This window comes from Pituophis catenifer, unplaced genomic scaffold (genome assembly GCF_029215685.1).
Source record: "Pituophis catenifer annectens isolate HBS135680 unplaced genomic scaffold, rPitCat1.0.hap2 SCAF_2, whole genome shotgun sequence".
Classification (NCBI taxonomy): Eukaryota; Metazoa; Chordata; class Lepidosauria; order Squamata; family Colubridae; genus Pituophis; species Pituophis catenifer.
The window spans coordinates 23033319-23050712 of record NW_027256882.1 but is presented as its reverse complement, the minus strand read 5'-3'; the positions used below and the strand labels follow the sequence as shown (position 1 = coordinate 23050712).

General features: G+C 44.5%; 2 protein-coding genes and 1 pseudogene across 2 annotated transcripts in view; 2 read left to right on the top strand and 1 right to left on the bottom strand.

The window, feature by feature from the left end:
* The window catches only part of LOC139311826 (zinc finger protein 721-like), a 144370-nt gene that overhangs the window by 90648 nt on the left and 36328 nt on the right, over positions 1 to 17394 (bottom strand). The gene's annotated exons all lie outside the window — the stretch shown is intronic.
* Positions 1651 to 8603, top strand: LOC139311888 (zinc finger protein 845-like; annotated as a pseudogene).
* LOC139311856 (zinc finger protein 160-like) lies at positions 13878 to 15695 on the top strand. The gene has a single exon (XM_070936381.1). It carries the CDS (start codon positions 13878 to 13880, stop codon positions 15693 to 15695), a length of 1818 nt encoding a protein of 605 aa, XP_070792482.1.

Here is a 17394-nt window from a genome sequence, read left to right as displayed (position 1 = left end):
ACCTTGACTTACTGGGATTGGAATCTCACTTGTTTAGCAAAGTGGTAAAGAGCCTGGTGGTGCAGCAGACTAATAGCCTGTTATTAACATTCAGCTGCCTGCAATTACTGCAAGTTCGAATCTCCCCAGGCTCAAGGTTGACTCAGCCTTCCATCCTTTCTAAGGTAGGTAAATTGAGGACCCAGTTTGTGGGGGCAATAAGCTGACTTTGTATAAATATACAAAAGTATGAAGGCTATTGCTTAACGCATTGTAAGCCGCCCTGAGTCTCCGGAGAAGGGCGGCATATAAATCAAATTAAAAAAAAAAATTATGTGTGATATCACCTGATGGCTTTGCTCAAGAATTGTAATTCTGCATTCACTGTTGTGGTTGTTAACTGATTTCATTGGTCATTAAGTGCAGATAGTCCCAGGTAAGAAGCATGGGTTTGTGTGGGCGGGGGGCAGGGGAGGCCATTGGAGTCCCAGTGTTGGCCACGGGGTTCCTGGAGCAGCTTAGAGATGTTTTGGTCCATGTTGCGTAGAAACTGTATGGAACATGCAGATGGGAGAATGGCACAAGGCTGCAAAGGACTCCCATCTCAGAAATTAAGGTTTCTTGGTGGCAGCAGTGATACTGGGCTGAAGTCCAGGCCTGGCACGGCGGGCCCAGAATGGGTCTCCCTCCCCCGCCGTGGGCCTTACCTTCCAGCCCGTTGGGCTTACACCGCTTTGCTCAGCTGCAAAGGTAAGGCCCACAGTGGGAGAGGGAAACCTGCTCTGCATTTGTCACACTTGGCTGAAAGGCGTGGGCCGCCTCGGGGGACACGGCAAGGCTTGGCCGCCTCTTGGGTTTCACAGGGCCTCCGGGCGGCTGGCTGGGGGATTCTGGGAGTTGAAGTCCACCCATCTTCAAGCTACCAAGATTGAGAAACACTGATCTATAGTATGTAGATGCAGATAATAAAGGTGAAAAAAGGTGAAAAACATTTTTACACAACTATAGATTCATTGAAGCTACTGAGGTGAGCGACTGGGAGGCGAGGCGAGGCTGGGCATGACAAGGAATGGCTGGAAGGGGAGTGGCGAGGCGGGGGCCGGGCGTGGCGAGGAGAGGAGAGGCCAGGCGAGGCAAAGCACCCCTTGATGTGAGTGACATCGAGTTGGCCATGCCTACCCAGCCACGCCTAGCCAGCCGGTCATTAGGGCAGAGAACCAATTGTTAAATTATTTGAATCCACCACTGCCCCAGTCCTCCAGTTAAAGCACTACTGTGGCATTTTGGCCCCATTGTAGGGCCCAGATGTGGCGGCTGAATGTTCTGGGTGCAGCTGCATCTTTGTACTTCACTGCAGCACTCCTAATCCATGCATGGCCTGCACAGGATCTCCAGGGTCTCGCCCATCCCCTTCAGGCACCCCTTCACTTCTTCCCCAGGCCACCCTTAACAACCCACAACATCACTTTACAACTGGTATAAAAACTGGGTTTCCCTCCTAGCGATGTGGGGGCTCACTCACCGGAGAATTTGTCTAGAGTGTTTTGAGGTCCTGGAAAGGGGGTTGGATTGGGAGACCTTCCTGATCCCTCCCAAGTCTCAGATATTGTGAATCTCTACCTTTCTCAAAAGGAAATATTCTGCATTTCTTTTTTTTTTTCAAACAGAGGGTAAAAGATTGTGACCAAAGATTTACCTGCAAGACAACACTCAGGAGAAAATAGAAATTCAGCCCAAGGCAGCAGTTGCCCGAAAGGATGGAGCCTGGGAAAGTCTTGGATGCCCCATCAGACACAAGCAGCACTTCGAAAAACCACCAAAAAACTCATGATTGCTCAGAGTGTGGGAAATCCTTTGCTGGCCAGTCCCTCCTTTTGACCCACAGGAAGGTCCATGTGGGAAGTGGATCCAGTCAAGGTTTGGAGGGTGAGAAAGCCTTTTCTGGGAAAAACTCCAAAGATCTCGGAAGCCCCTCCAGACTAAAACCCTATACATGTGATGAATATGACTTGTGCTTTGATCAAACATCACACCTTTATACACATCAGAAAATCCACACTGGAGAGAAACCTTATCAATGTCTGGAATGTGGGACATTTTTCCGTGAAAAAGCCACTCTCAGAAAGCACGAGAGAATTCACACAGGGGAGAAACCTTACAGTTGTTCAGAATGTGGGAAGAGCTTTTCTCAGAATTCAGGTCTTTGGCAGCATGAGCAGATCCATGTAGGAATCAAACCTTACAAATGCTTTGAGTGTGGAAAATGTTTCACCATGAGTTCAGGTCTTCAGAGACATGAGAAAACACACAGAGGGGAGAAAAACGAAAAGTGCCTTGAATGCGGGAAATGTTTTACCTTGAAATCAAACCTGCTGAAACATCAGAGACTCCACACCGGAATGAGACCTTATGAATGCTCAGAATGTGAGAAACGATTTCTAACTTCTTCTGATCTTCGGACACACCAGATAGGGCACCAAGACGAGAAACCATATAAATGTGGGGAGTGTGGGAAAGGTTTTCTTGAACTAAGGAAGCTTCAGAGGCATGAGAGTATCCATACAGGGGAGAAGCCATTCAAATGTGGGGAGTGTGGGAGATGCTTTTCCCAAAAATACAACCTTGCCAGGCATCAGATGGTCCACACAGGAGAGAAGCCATATAGATGTGCAAAATGTGGAAAATGTTTTGCTCAAAAGGGATACCTTTGGATTCATTATAAAACCCATACAGTGGAGAAGCCCTTTCAATGCAATGAGTGTGGACAATTTTATCGTACCGCATCAACCCTTAGAAAACATGCAAAACTTCACACAGGCAACAAAATTTCGAATGTTTAGAGTGTGGGAGAACATTTGCTGATTCATCTTCCCTTAGATGTCACAGCCTAATCCATACCTGAGAGAAGTCCTAGTCACATAACCTTAAATTTAAGCATACTTTTCAAGAAGAACCTAATTGTTATGAGGGGAATTTAAACTAAATGGAAAAGTGGATTATATATTTATGTTGCTATCTATTTTTGCCCATTGGATCTGGGTCTTTAGGGGATCTGGGTCAGTAGACAAGTTTCTAAAAAATGGGATCAGGTATGCAATGAAGATGCACCTGTTTGTAATTGGAGAGACGGTGATAAATCAGACACTCAGGATTAATTGGAGTGCAGATTACTTAGCACATACATCCAGGTTGTGAGATGTATTAACTTTGAATTATGTAATATTCAGTTTCTTCTTCATTGTGATATTTCATTATTCATATACCATATTGCATTAAATTGCCCCATATTATGATTTTTCTTCCCACTCTTGCTAAGTGAACCATTGCAATCGTTAACTTAGTAACACGGTTATAGAGTGAATCTGGTTTCCCCATTGACTTCACTTGTCAGAAGGTCACAAAAAGGGATCTCATGACCCAGAGACTCTACAACTGTGATAAAATTAGTTGTCAAGCATCTGAATTTTGATCCTGAGACCATGGAGACGCTGCAGTGGTTGCAAGTGAGAAAACGGTCATAAGTCACATTTTTCAGGGCCCTTGTAATTTGTAATGGTCACTAAACGAACTTTTGTTGAGTACCTGTAGAAATTGAATGAGATATTTTTGTGGGATTCATGAACCTCACTAAATGAGACCTAACTTAACTCCTCGCTTGCCCTGAACTTTGGTTAATTCTCTTCTCTTGTGTCCTCCATGATGTGGCATCTCATCCCCAGCCCATGACAAGCTTGCATGAATTGGGATCTCCAGAGGTTCTCATAAACCAATGTTTTGTGTGTGAGAAAACTTTCAGCTATAATTTGAATCGTAAACCTCAGTGAAAACAGTGGAGAGAAACGCTTTCAGTGCTACTCTCACCCTTTCCAACTTGGTCATCCAGCAAAGAAAGACTCCTGGCCCATTGTTCAGCCAAAATTAAACATTACTAAAGCAGAAGTAGCGAAGCTGGATCTGGTATCTTCGCGCACAATTAACTTTCTCTTTTCCCCTGTTGTCCCACTGTTATCAGTTCATATTCAATTGGGTGCTTGTATATTGTTTGAGTATACACGCAGTTCAGAGTCGTGGTGGCGCAGTGGTTACAAGGCAGTATTGCAGGCTAACACTGCCAACAGCCAGGAGTTTGAATACCTGACCGGCTCAAGATTGTCTCAGCCTTCCATCCTTCCGAGGTTGGTATAATAGGACCCAGATTGTGGGGGTAATATGCCGACTCTGTAAACTGCTGAGAGAGAGCTGTAAAGCACAGTGAAGGGATATATAAGTGCTATTGCTATCGGGATCCACACCAGAGAGTGACCTGTACCAGTGTATGGACTGGCCAACAATTCATTTATTTTTTTTAAAATCTGCATTTAATTTTACCTTATTTCAATGACAATTATTGCTTCAGTTGCCAGCTGTCAGGCCTATTCTTCCCAGACATCAAACAGTTATATAAAATAAATGCACAAGTCAGAGATGTCCAGAATTAAGTATAAGGAAGACTGACTAATGATAATTGATGGGACAAACCCCTTTAGAACTGATAATGTAGATATCAAAGTAATGAACAGCTCCTGTCTTTTAGGATCAACCATCAACAGTAAAGGAACAAATAAGCCCCAGTCCAGGACTTGGTAGAGCAGCCATAAAGGCCTTTGAAAACATATTTAAATGCCATGTGGGGTCTCTTACTACAATAATTAGAATTATGTAAATCATGATCATCTTCCCTAGGATGTATGAAGAGAACAGAATGGAATGTAAAACTTGAAATATAAAGTATAGAAACTAGAATAGAATAGGCGAAGAGAAGATTAGAGAGAAAAGAGAAATAATGGAATATAAAGTATGTAAACAATGGAATGGAATGGAACAGAGTAGAAGCCAAAATTGGACTGAAACAACAGGATAGGACTAGGACTGATGCCTCTGAACTTTCCCCATTCCTGTTCTCTGGATGGCCCTAGTACTACAACTCCCATCACGCCCTGCCTTCAAATGTTTGGGGCACCCTTTTGAGCCAGTTTCTTTGGGGTAGTGGTGAAGTGCTTAGAAGCCTGAGGGATAATGTCTCTATAGGGATGTTAATGGTAGTATTCCTGTAACTGGCCTTGTGAATTGCCCTGTTTCCTGGGTTGGCATAGAGACCATTCATCACCTTAAAGACACTTGAACTTCAACTCCCAGAATGCCCCATGCTGACTGGGGAATTCTGGGAGTTGAAGTTCACATATATCTTAAGAGATGCCAAGTTTCAGACACAGAGCCCTAGATTAGCCTGATGCATTAAACTCCCAAATCTGGTTACAGCTTCGCACAAACCAGGGTGCTTCTGTCCGGCCTTGGGTCACCTGCGGGGGTGGGTTTTTTCTTTTTTTTATACAGACCGAGTGTGAATCCTACTTGTCCCTCTCTCCCCTTTTCCCTCCCTATTTCATCAACCTTCTTCTACTTAAGTCAGGGGTGGGCAAATGTGTCCCTTTTACAACCTGTGGACTTCAACTCCCAGAATTCCTGAGACAGCTTGGCTGTCTCAGGAATTCTGGGAGCTTGGCTGTCTCAGGAATTCTGGGAGTTGAAGTCCACAGGTTGTAAAAGGGCCACAGTTGCCCACCCCTGACTTAAGGAGTTAAATAGAGGCGATGGATTCCTAGAGCGGAAGAAAATTTGGGGATGGAGTTTGGGGGCGGGGCAAAGAAGAGAGCGCCAAAGGCTCCTCCCATTCCCGGTCTCGTCGGAATGTTGCCTGTTCGGGACGCTGGCAGCGGCTTTTGCAAGAGGGGCTGAGATCGACCCTGCTCTCCCTCCCTCCGAGCCTTTGTGGTGCGTGTGTGTGTGTGTGTGTGGGGGGGGGGGAGCGGCAGAAGGAGGTGCGGGGTAGGAATCGGGGGTCTTGGGGTCCCCACTTCACGGGGGGAGGGAGTGGAAACACCCGCTGGTGGGTTCCTTCCACCCGCCTTGTGCATTTGGGCAAAGCGACGCTGCAGAGAATTAGGGAGGGAAGAAGGAAGAGCGCTGGGAAGCCCCCCCCATCCTACCCAAAAGATGCTGCAAATACAAGATTTAGGTGAGGAGGGGTCGCGTTTGTACAACAACAAGGGGGGTCCGTGGTCTCCTCTTTTCCTTGCATTTGGACAAGGCGAAGCTGCAGTGGAGCAAGGAGGGAGGGAGGAAGAGAGCTGGGAATCCCACCCTCAAAGCATCCTGCACATAAAAGATTGGGTGAGGAGGGGCCGCCTAAGCAGAAGAAGCAAGGGGATCCGTGGTCTCCCCCTTTCCCATGCCCCTTCTGTCGTTTTGGTTTTCAGTTTGATTGCTACCTCCCACTCCTCTCTCCCCTTCTGCAGATTTTGGAAGGAAAATCCATCTGGTTCAGTTCCACGGCAGGAGAAAGAGGGTGGAAATAAAATGGACCCTGGAGGCTGATTGAAAAGAAGATCCATTTATTGTTGAACATTTATTGGCGTCATGGCTGGCTCTGTAGGCAAAAAAAAAAAAAAAAAAAGACAAACAGCATTTTTATAGAACTATAGATACGTCGAGGCAGGGGTGCAATTCAGCAGGTTGTGACAGGTTCTGGAGAACCGGTAGAGGAAATTTTGAGTAGTCCGGAGAATCGGCAAATACCACCTCTGGCTGGCCCCAGGAGTGGGGAGGGAATGGAGATTTTCCCCTGCCATGGCCACCAAACCACACCATGCCCACCAAGCCACGTCCACAGAACCAGTAGTAAAAAAATTTGAATTTCACCACAGCGGGTCCAGGCCTTTAAGGTGAGTGGCTGGCAGGCTGGGAGGGAAGGGGCAAGGTGTGGCTGGGCGTCGCAAGGAGAGGCCGGGTGAGGCGTCCCTCAACATGAGTGACATTGAGTTGGCCTTGCCCACCCAGTCACATGGCCACCCAGCCACGCCTACCCAGCCAGTCATTAGGGCAGAGAATCGATTGTTAAATTATTTGAATCCCACTACTGCCCAGTCCTCCACTTAAGGCACTGCCCTGGCATTTCTGCCCCATTGCAGGGCCCAGCTCCGGTGCATGAGGCTTCTGGGGGCAGCTGCATCTTTGTACTTCACTGCAGCACTCCTAATCCATGCATGGCCTGCGCAGGATCTCCAGGGTCTCGCCCATCCCCTTCAGGCACCCCTTCACTTCTTCCCTGGGTCATCCTTAACAACCCACAACATCACTTTACAACTGGTATAAAAACTGGATTTCCCTCCTAGTGATGTGGGGGCTTGCTCACTGGAGAATTTGTCTAGAGTGTTTTGAGGTCCTGGAAAGGGGGTTGGATTGGGAGACCTTCCTGATCCCTCCCAAGTCTCAGATATTGTGAATCTCTACCTTTTTCAGTAGGAAATATTATTCTGTATTTCTTTTTCTGACAGAGGATAAAAGATAGTGATCAAAGATTTACCTGCAAGACAACTATCAACAGGCAGTAGAAACGTAGGACAAGGCAGCAGCTGCCAGAAAGGATGGAGCCTGGGAAAATCTTCGATCCCCCGTCAGACACAAGCAGCACTTCGAAAAACCACAAAAAAGCACATGATTGCTCAGAGTGTGGGAAATCCTTTGCTGGCCGGTCCCTCCTTTTGACCCACAGGAAGATCCATTTGGGAAGTGGATCCAGTCCAGGTTTGGAGGGTGAGAAAGCCTTTTCTGGGAAAAACTCTAAAGATCTCGATAGTCCTTCCAGACTAAAACCCTATAAATGTGATGAATGCGACTTATACTTTGGTCAAAAGTCACACCTTCTTACACATCAGAAAATTCACACTGGAGAGAAACCTTATCAATGTCTGGAATGTGGGACATTTTTCCGTGAAAAAGCCACTCTCATAAAGCACGAGAGGACTCACACAGGAGAGAAACCCTACAAGTGTTCGGAATGTGGAAAGAGCTTTTCTCATAAGGCAAATCTTGGTGTCCATGAGTTGATTCATGCAGGAATCAAACCTCACAAATGCTTGGAGTGTGGAAAATGTTTCACACAGATTTCATCTCTTCGGAGTCATGAGAAAACACACAAAGGAGAGAAAAACGAAAAGTGCCTTGAATGCGGAAAATGTTTTATCTTGAAATCAAACCTGCTGAAACATCAGAGACTCCACACCGGAATGAGACCCTATGAATGCTCAGAATGTGAGAAACGATTTCTAACTTCGTCTGATCTTCGGACACACCAAATAGGGCACAAAGACGAGAAACCATATAAATGTGGGGAGTGTGGGAAAGGTTTTCTTGAACGAAGGAAGCTTGAGAGTCATGAGAGAATCCATACAGGGGAGAAGCCATTCAAATGTGTGGAGTGTGGGATGTGCTTTTCTGATAAATACAACCTTGCAAGGCATCAGAGTGTCCATACAGGAGAGAAGCCATACAGATGCGGAGAATGTGGAAAATGTTTTGCTCAAAAGGGGTACCTTTGGGTACATTATAAAACCCACACGGGGGAAAAGCCCTTTCAGTGCAATGAGTGTGGACAATTTTATCGTTCCCTAACAACCCTTAAAAAACATGCAAAACTTCACACGGGGAACAAAATTTCGAATGTTTAGAGTGTGGGAGAACATTTGCTAATTCATGTTCCCTTAGAAATCACAGCCAAATCCATATAGGAGAGAAGCCCTAGTAACATAACCTTAAATTTAAGCATAATATTCAAGAAGAACATCCCCCTATTACTGAAGAGAGAAGTTTTTGATCAGTATGTGCTAATGAAATCAAATATTTCTTAGTAACTTATTTTTGTTTTCATTTTAAATATAAAATCTATAATTTCAGAAAATGTTTAAGAATTTCCAATGTTATTACTATTGTTTTGTAATTATTTTGTTGTTAGGATTTAAGCTAAATGGAAAGGGGGTTTATATACTTAAGGTGTTAGGTATTTTTGTCCATTGGATCTTTGTTGATCAATAGGAGAGCTGAAGATTTAAAGATAAGTTTGTAAAAAATGGGATCAGATATACAATGAAAATGCACCTGTTTGTAATTGGAGAGACCGTGATAAATCAGACACTCAGGATTAATTGGAGCACAGGTAACTTAGCACATGCATCGCAGGTTATGAGATGTGTTAACTTTGAATTACGTAATATTCAGTTTCTTCTTTATTGTGATATTTCATTATTCATATACCATATTGCATTAAATTGCCCCATTTTATGACTTTTCTTGTCGTAACTCTTGTTAAATGGACTATTGCAATTGTTAAGTTAGTAACACGGTTACTAAGTGAATCTGGCTTCCCCATTGACTTTGCTTGTCAGAAGGTCACAAAAAGGGATCTCATGATCCAGAGACACTGCAACTGTGATAAAACTAGTTGTCAAGCATCTGAATTTTGATCCTGAGACCATGGAGATGCTACAGTGGTTGTAAGTGTGAAACATGTCATAAATAACATTTTTCTGGGCCCTTGTAACTTGTAATGTACAAACTATTGTAAGTTGAGGACTACCTGTAGAAATTGAATGGGATATTTTTGTGGGATTCATGAACCTCACTAAATGAGACCTAACTTAACTTCTTGCTTGCCCTGAACTGTGGTTAATTCTCTTCTCCTGTGTCCTCCATGAACTGACATCTCATCCCCAGCCCATGACAAAGTTGCAGGAATCAGCATCTCCAGAGGTTCTCATAAATAAAAGAGAAAAAAAATCCATTTTTTTTTGTGTGAGAAAACTTACAGCTAAAAATCTAATCTTAAAAGTCAGTGGAAACTCCACAGTGGAGAGAAACTCTTTCAGTGCTAATGTCAACCTTCCCAACTCGGTCATCCAGCAAAGAAAGACTCCTGGCCCATTAAACTTTACTAAAATTAAGTAAAATTTAACCAAAATTAAACTTTACTAAAGCTGAAGTCGTTCCAGAAGTACTGTAGCAAAGCTGGATCTGGTATTTTCACGCACAATTTCTCTTCTCCTTGGACATCCCCCGCTTTCAGTTTATGTCCAATTGGATGCTTGTATATTGTTTGGGTCACAGACCCTCAGTTCAGAGTTGTACTGGCGCAGTGGTTACAAGGCTGTGTTGCAGGGTAACTCTGCCTACAGCCAGGAGTTTGACCCTGACCTGCTCAAGGTTGACTCAGCCTTCCATCCTTCCCAGGTGGGTAAAATGAGGACCGAGATTGTGAGGGGAAATATGCTGACTCTGTAAACTGCTCAGAGGGGTGTAAAGCACTGTGAAGTGGTATATAAATCTAACTTTTATTGCTATCAGAGGATACACACCAGAGAGTGACCGTACCAGTGTTTGATCTGTCAAACAAGTCACACCAGGGAAAAACAGTTCAACGGTTTATATATTATTTTCCAAATCTGCATTTAATTTTTCCTTATTTTGATGACGATTATTGCTTCAATTGCCAACTGTCAGGCCTATTCTTTCCAAACACCAAACAGGCATATAAAATAAGGTGTACAAATCAGTGGGGCCCAGAATTAAATATAAAGCCCGACTAACGGCAAAAGGTATAACAAACCCCTTTAGAACTGACAATGAGCAGTTTCTGCCTTTTAGGATCAACCATCAAGAGTAAAGGAAGTAGCAATCAAGAAATAAGCCATAGTCCAGCCAGAAAGACCTTTGAAATCGTATTTAAATGCCACGATGGGTCTCTTACTACAATAATTAGAATTATGTAAGCCATGATTATCTTCCCTATGATGTTCTATGAGCAGAATAGAGTAGAACAGAAGAGAAAATGGAATATAAAGTATATGAAGAATATAGAATAGAAAGAATGGAATATAATTAAATTATGATTTTATTGTACTTGTTTCTTAACTTGTGTTCGCCGCCCTGAGTCCTTCGGGAGAATGGTGGCATATAAATACATGTAATAAATAAATAAATAAATAAATAAATAAATAAATAAATAAATAAATAAATAAATAAATAAATAAATAAATAATAAATATAATGCAAGCAAAAGTTGGACTTAAACAAGCAGGATAGGAGGAGGACTGATGCCTCTGAACTTTCCCCGTTCCTGTTCTCTGGATGACTTCAACGCCCATCACATGCTTGGGGTACACTTTCAAGCCAGTTCTTTTGGAATGGTGTTGATTCCTTAGAAGCCTGAGGGATAATGTCCCTGTAGGGATGTTAAGGATGGCATTCCTGCGTAACTGGTCTTGTGAATTGCCCTGTTTCCTGGGTTGTCATAGAGACCATTTTCCACCTTAAGACAGCTGAACTTCAACTCCCAGAATGCCCCAGGCTGACTGGGGAATTCTGGGAGTTGAAGTTCATATAATCTCTTAAAAGATGCCAAGTTTCAGACACAGTGCCCTAGAGTAGCCTGGTGCATTCAACCCCCAAATCTGATTAGAGCTTCCCACAAACTAGGTGCTTCTGTCCGGTCTTAGGTCACCTGTGCGTGTGTGGTGGTGGTGGTGTTTACAGACCTGGTGGGAATCCTGCTTGCCCCCCCTCCCTCCCCTTTTTCATCAACCTTCTTGCTCCTGTCTTCGAAGGAGTTAAGTAGAGGCGATGGATTCCTAGAGCGGAAGAAAAATTTGGGGTTGGAGTTTGGGGACTGGGGGAGTGGGAGAGAAAGAAAGGAAAGCCAAATGCTCCTCCCATTCCAAGTGTCGTCTGAATGGTCCCGGGACGTTGGCAACGGCGTTGGCAGAAGGGGGCTGAGATGGACCCTGCTCTCCCTCCGGGCCTTTTTGGTGTGCATGTGTTGTGTGTAGTGAGGTGGGCGGGGGGGATCGAACCATTTAACGGGGGGCGGGAAACCCCCGCTGGTGGGGTTCCTTCCACCCGCCTTGTGCATTTGGGCAAAGCGACGCTGCAGAGGATCAGGGAGGGAGGGAGGGCGCTGGGAAGCCCCCCCCCACCCAAAAAAGATCCGAGCCGTTCCTGCAGATAAAAAAATGGGGTGAGGGGGGGGCCCGCCTTTGCAGAACAAGCAAGAGGGTCCCCGTGGTCTCCCCTTTTTCCATGCCGTGGGGGTGGGTGGGTGGGAGCAGCTTAGCCTCCCCGTCCTCCCCACCGTTCTCGTTTTCAATTTACTTGCTGCCTCCCCCCTTCCCCGCACTCCGCCCCCCCCCCCCTTGCAGGATTAAAACTTTCCTGGGGTGTTCAGTGTCTACTAGGTGTGGATCGGCTTTACAATATTGGGTTTTTTTTTTTTTCTTTCAGGAAAGGGGGCAAGGCCGCCTTTAGTTTTCTTATCGCCTCTTTATTTTAGCTGTTGAAGCCTTATTTTATTTTTCTTTCAACCAGTCCTGCCCCTCCTCATGAGTTTGAGGTGAAGCGGGGGGGGGGGGGGAGGAAATGCATAAAAGCAGCAGTCCATTCAGCCAAAACAATCCTTTCTCGTATCTTTTTCTTATGCTTAAAATTTATTACCCTCCCCAAGTGTAAACTGAGCCACCTAGTAAAGCTCTCTATAGCTGAAAGTGGATTTGAATTTTCTTTCTTTCTTTTTCTTTCTTTCTTTCTTTCTTTCTTTCTTTCTTTCTTTCTTTCTTTCTTTCTTTCTTTCTTTCTTTCTTCCTTTCTTTCTTTTTCCTTCCTTCCTTCCTTCCTCTCTCTTCCTTCCTTCCTTCCTTCCTTTCTTTCTTTCTTTCTTTCTTTCTTTCTTTCTTTCTTTCTTTCTTTCTTTCTTTCTTTCTTTCTTCCTTTCTTTCTTTTTCCTTCCTTCCTTCCTTCCTTCCTCTCTCTTCCTTCCTTCCTTCCTTTTTCTTTCTTTCTTTCTCTCTCTCTCCCTTCCTTCCTTCCTTCCTTCCTTCCTTCCTTCCTTCCTTCCTTCCTTCCTTCCTGTTTCTCTTTTCTCTCTCTCTCTCTCTTTCTTCTTCCTCCCTCCCTCCCTCCCTCCCTCCTTCCTTCTCAGAAAAAGCAAGAAAAGGGGAGAAGAAAAGGGATGCTTAACACTAACCTCAACTCTCTCTCCTCCACTTTTGCTTGTGCGATGCCTTAAACTTTTACGTTGCCTGAAGGTAGTCCTCGATTTACGACTACAATTGGGATTAGAATCTCGCTTGTTTAGCCAAGTGGTCATTATGTGAGATGTCACTTGACTGCTTTGGTCAAGAATTATAATTCTGCATTCACTATTGCAGTTATTAAATGATTTCACTGGTCATTAAGTGGATGGAGCCCCAGATAACAAGGTTTGCTTCGGGGGTGGGTGGGCAGAGGAAGCCATTGGAGCCCCAGTGTTGGCCATGGTTGACTTGAGGGGGTCCTGGAGAAGCTTAGGGAAGCTTTGGTCCATGTTGTTTAGAAACGGTATGGAACATGCGGCTTGGAGAATGGCGTAAGGCTGCAAAGGCCACCAATCTGAGGATTAAGGGTGCATTTCTAGGTGGCAGCAGTAACACTAGGCTGAAGTCCAGGCTTGGGGTCAGTGGCAGATGGCTGAAATGGCTATACTTCCCGGTCTCCACGTAAGGCACTGCCATGGCATTCCTGCCCATTGCAGGGCCGAGATGGGGCGGCTGAGGCTTCTGGGAGTGGCTGCAGCTTTGCACCATGCTGCAGCTTTTTAATTCATGTGTGGCCTGCGCTGAACCTCCAGGGTCTCCCCCACCCCCTTCAGAGCACCCACGCAGTTCTTGCCTAGATCTCCCTCCACTTAACAACCCACAAAGTCACTTAACAACTATTGTAACAAAAGAGTTTGCCTCCTAGAGATGTGGGTGCTCGCCCACTGGAGATTTTTTCTAGAGTGTTGTGAGGTGCTGGATGGGGTTGGACTGAAAGACCTTCATGGTCCCTCCCAAATCTCAGATTTTGTGATTCTGCACTTTTCTCAGAAGAAAATATTATTCTGCATTTCTTTTCTTTTTTTCGAACAGAGGGTAAAAGATTGTGACCAAAGATTTACCTGCAAGACAACTATCAACAGATAATAGAAATCCAGCCCAAGGCAGCAGCCACTAGAAAGCATGGAGCCTGGGAAACTCTTGGATGCCCCATCAGACACAAGCAGCACTTTGAAAAACCACAAATGTCTGGAATGTGGGACCTTTTTCTGTGAGGAAGCCACTCTCGCAAACCACGAGAGAATTCACACAGGGGAGAAAAACAAAAAGTGCCTTGAATGTGGGACATGTTTTTCCATAAAATCAAACTTGCTGCAACATCAGAGACTTCACACTGGAGAGAGACCCTATGAATGCCCAGAATGTGAAAAACAATTTGTAAATTCTTCTGAACTTCAGAAACACCAGACTGGGCACAATGAGGAGAAACCCTATAAATGTGGGGAGTGTGGGAAAAGGTTTCTTACTCCAAGAGAGGTTCAGAATCATGAGAGAATCCACACAGGGGAGAAACCCTACAAATGTGGGGAGTGTGGGAAATGCTTTTCCGAAAAACACAACCTTGGAAGACATCAGAGGCTCCACACAGGAGAGAAGCCATACAGATGCATTGAATGTGGAAAATCTTTTACTCGAAATGGAGACCTTTGGAGTCATCATAAAACCCACACAGGGGAGAAGCCATATCAATGCAACGAATGTGGACAATTTTATCGCACCGCATCAGCCCTTAGAAGTCATGTTAAACTTCACGCAGGGGAAAAAAAGTTCAAATGTTTAGAGTGTGGGAGAGCATTTGCTAATTCATCTAATCTTAGAAGTCACAGCCGAATCCATACAGGAGAGAAGCCCCATAAATGCTTGGAGTGCAATAAATGTTTTTCTCAAAAAAGTAATCTTGTGATTCATCAGAAAATCCACACTGGGGAGAAACCTTTTCAATGTCTGGAATGTGGGAAATCTTTTCTTCAAATAGGAAGTCTTAAAATCCACAAGAGAATTCACACAGGGGAGAAACCTTACAAATGTTGGGAATGTGGGAAGAACTTTTCTCAGAAGGCAAATCTTTGGGCCCATGAGAAGATCCATGCAGGAATCAAACCTTACAAATGCTTTGAGTGTGGAAAATGTTTCACTGAGAGCTCATCACTTCAGAATCATTGGAAAACACACACAGGGGAGAAAAACGAAAAGTGCCTCGAGTGTGGGAAATGTTTTACCTTGAAATCAAATCTGCTGCAACATCAGAGGCTTCACACCGGAGAGAGACCCTATGAATGCCCAGAATGTGAGAAACGATTTGTAAATTCTTCTGAACTTCATAGACATCAGGAATGGCACAAAGAGGAGAAACCCTATAAATGTGGGGAGTGTGGAAAAGGTTTTATTTCGCAGAACCGTGTTCAGATTCATCAGAGAATCCACACAGGGGAGAAGCCGTACAAATGTGTAGAGTGTGGGAAATGTTTTATCCAAAAATGCGACCTTGGAAGGCACCAGAGGGTCCACACGGGAGAGAAGCCGTACAGATGCGTAGAATGTGGAAAATCTTTTGGTTATAAGGAGCTACTTTGGAGCCATCAGAAAATTCACACAGGGGAGAAGCCATATCAATGCGTCGAGTGTGGAAGATTTTATCGTACCTCATCAGCCCTTAGAAGTCATGTGAAAATTCACACGGGGGAAAAAAACTACAAGTGTTTAGACTGTGGGAGATCGTTTGCTCGGTCATCTCTCCTCAGAAGTCACAGCCAAATCCATACAGGAGAGAAACCTCACAAATGCTCAGAGTGCGATAAATGTTTTTCCCGGAAAGTTACTCTTTTGAAGCATCAGAGAATCCACACTGGGGAAAAACCATATAAATGTCTGGAGTGTGGGAAATGTTTTGCGCAACCTTCAGCAGTTTGCGTGCACACTGTAAATCATGCAGGAGAGTGACCTTACAAATGTGCAGAGGGCGAGAAATCTTTTCATTGAAAATCTCAGCTAAAAAGGCACCAGAAAGTCCACAGCAGAGATAAATCTTTTCCATTGTGAACAACGTTGAGAATACTTCTTTTCAATAGTCACACCTCGCAATTCAGCAAAAACTTCACACAGTGACAAAAGCGAAATCTTCCTAGTCAAGTAATCTTAAATACCAATAGAGAGTAGATAATCTAACAAAAGTGTATCTATGTTAGGAATTTAAGAAGGTTTGGCTCACAAGCAGCAGTAGTAGTAACTTACCACACTGAGTTACAAGTGTGGGGGAGTGTAGCAGTGGTGGGTTGCCCCTGGTTCAGACTGGTTCTATAGAACCAGTAGCAAAACTGGTGGGAGGCTCCGCCCACTGACCCTGATGTCATCAGAAGCGATCTGTGCATGCACAGAAGCTTCTGCGTATGCGCAGAAACAAGGCGTGCACACGAGCGAAACAATCCCATCGCGAAGCGATCGTGTTGCGAACCGGTAGTAAGGGTAAGTAGAACCCACCCCTGGAGTGTAGGTTATATCTTGCAGAGCACAGCTAGTCCTTGACTTATTTATTTATTTATTTATTTTTAAATTTGTATACCGCCCTTCTCCCTGAGGACTCAGGGCGGTGAACAGCCAAGTAAAAGCATAAACTACAAACATTAAAATACAATTAAAAAGATATATATAAATTTGGCCCCATGATTAAAAACAATAACAAACAATTAAAAACATTTTAAAAAAAGTGTTAGGCCAGCCCGGCTTGCTGGAAAAAGAAGGTTTTAAGGGCACAGCGGAAGGCACCGAGGTCTTGGATTCTCCTTATCTCTGGGGGCAGCTGATTCCAGAGGGTAGGTGCCCCCACAGAGAAGGCCCTCCCTCTGGGGGTCACCAGCCTACATTGTTTGGCTGATGGCACCCCGCGGAGGCCCTCTCTGTGGGAGCGCACAGGTCGATGGGAGGCCGTCGGTAGCAGCAGGCAGTCTTGAAGATAACTAGGTCCTATGCCATGGAGCGCTTTAAAGGTGGTAACCAACACCTTGAAGCGCACCCGGAAGACCACTGGGAGCCAGTGCAGCTCACGCAGGAGAGGTGTTGATGATTGCAATTAGGAACAGATTCCTAGTCATACATTTATACAGTCATACTTTTTGGCACCCATATGACCAATCTGATTTTGTGACATTTTTTTGTGGTCAATAAGTAATAAGCAGTCCTAAGTGTAAAGCCACTCTTCCAACTTTGCATTTTTTGTCAAAAATGCCAAAAAACCTGCAAATTGTGATCTGATGGCTGCAGGATTATGGAACTGGTTGCAAAAGCCATCTGGTTGCCATAATGTGGTCATATAACTTGCGGGGGACATTGGAGGACTACCTGTAAGGAAACCTTGATAAACCCTGAAGCATTCACAAAAGGGCGAAATTGTATAAATGTTTGGAATATTCTAAAGTACTGACTCCACTGAGACCTCTGGAGGCCCGAAAGGAACCCCAAGAAAAAGGAATTGTGGGTTTGGTGTGTAGGAAATATTTTTCTGGAATGTCTACCTGGGAAAAATGCCCTCCAAAAAAACTCTCCAGGTGCTTGCACGACTGGACACTCTTTCCGGGTGACAAACCGCATCACAGCTTGGTGTGTGGAAAATCTGTTCCTTGAAATGAGACAAGTGTTGTCAAAC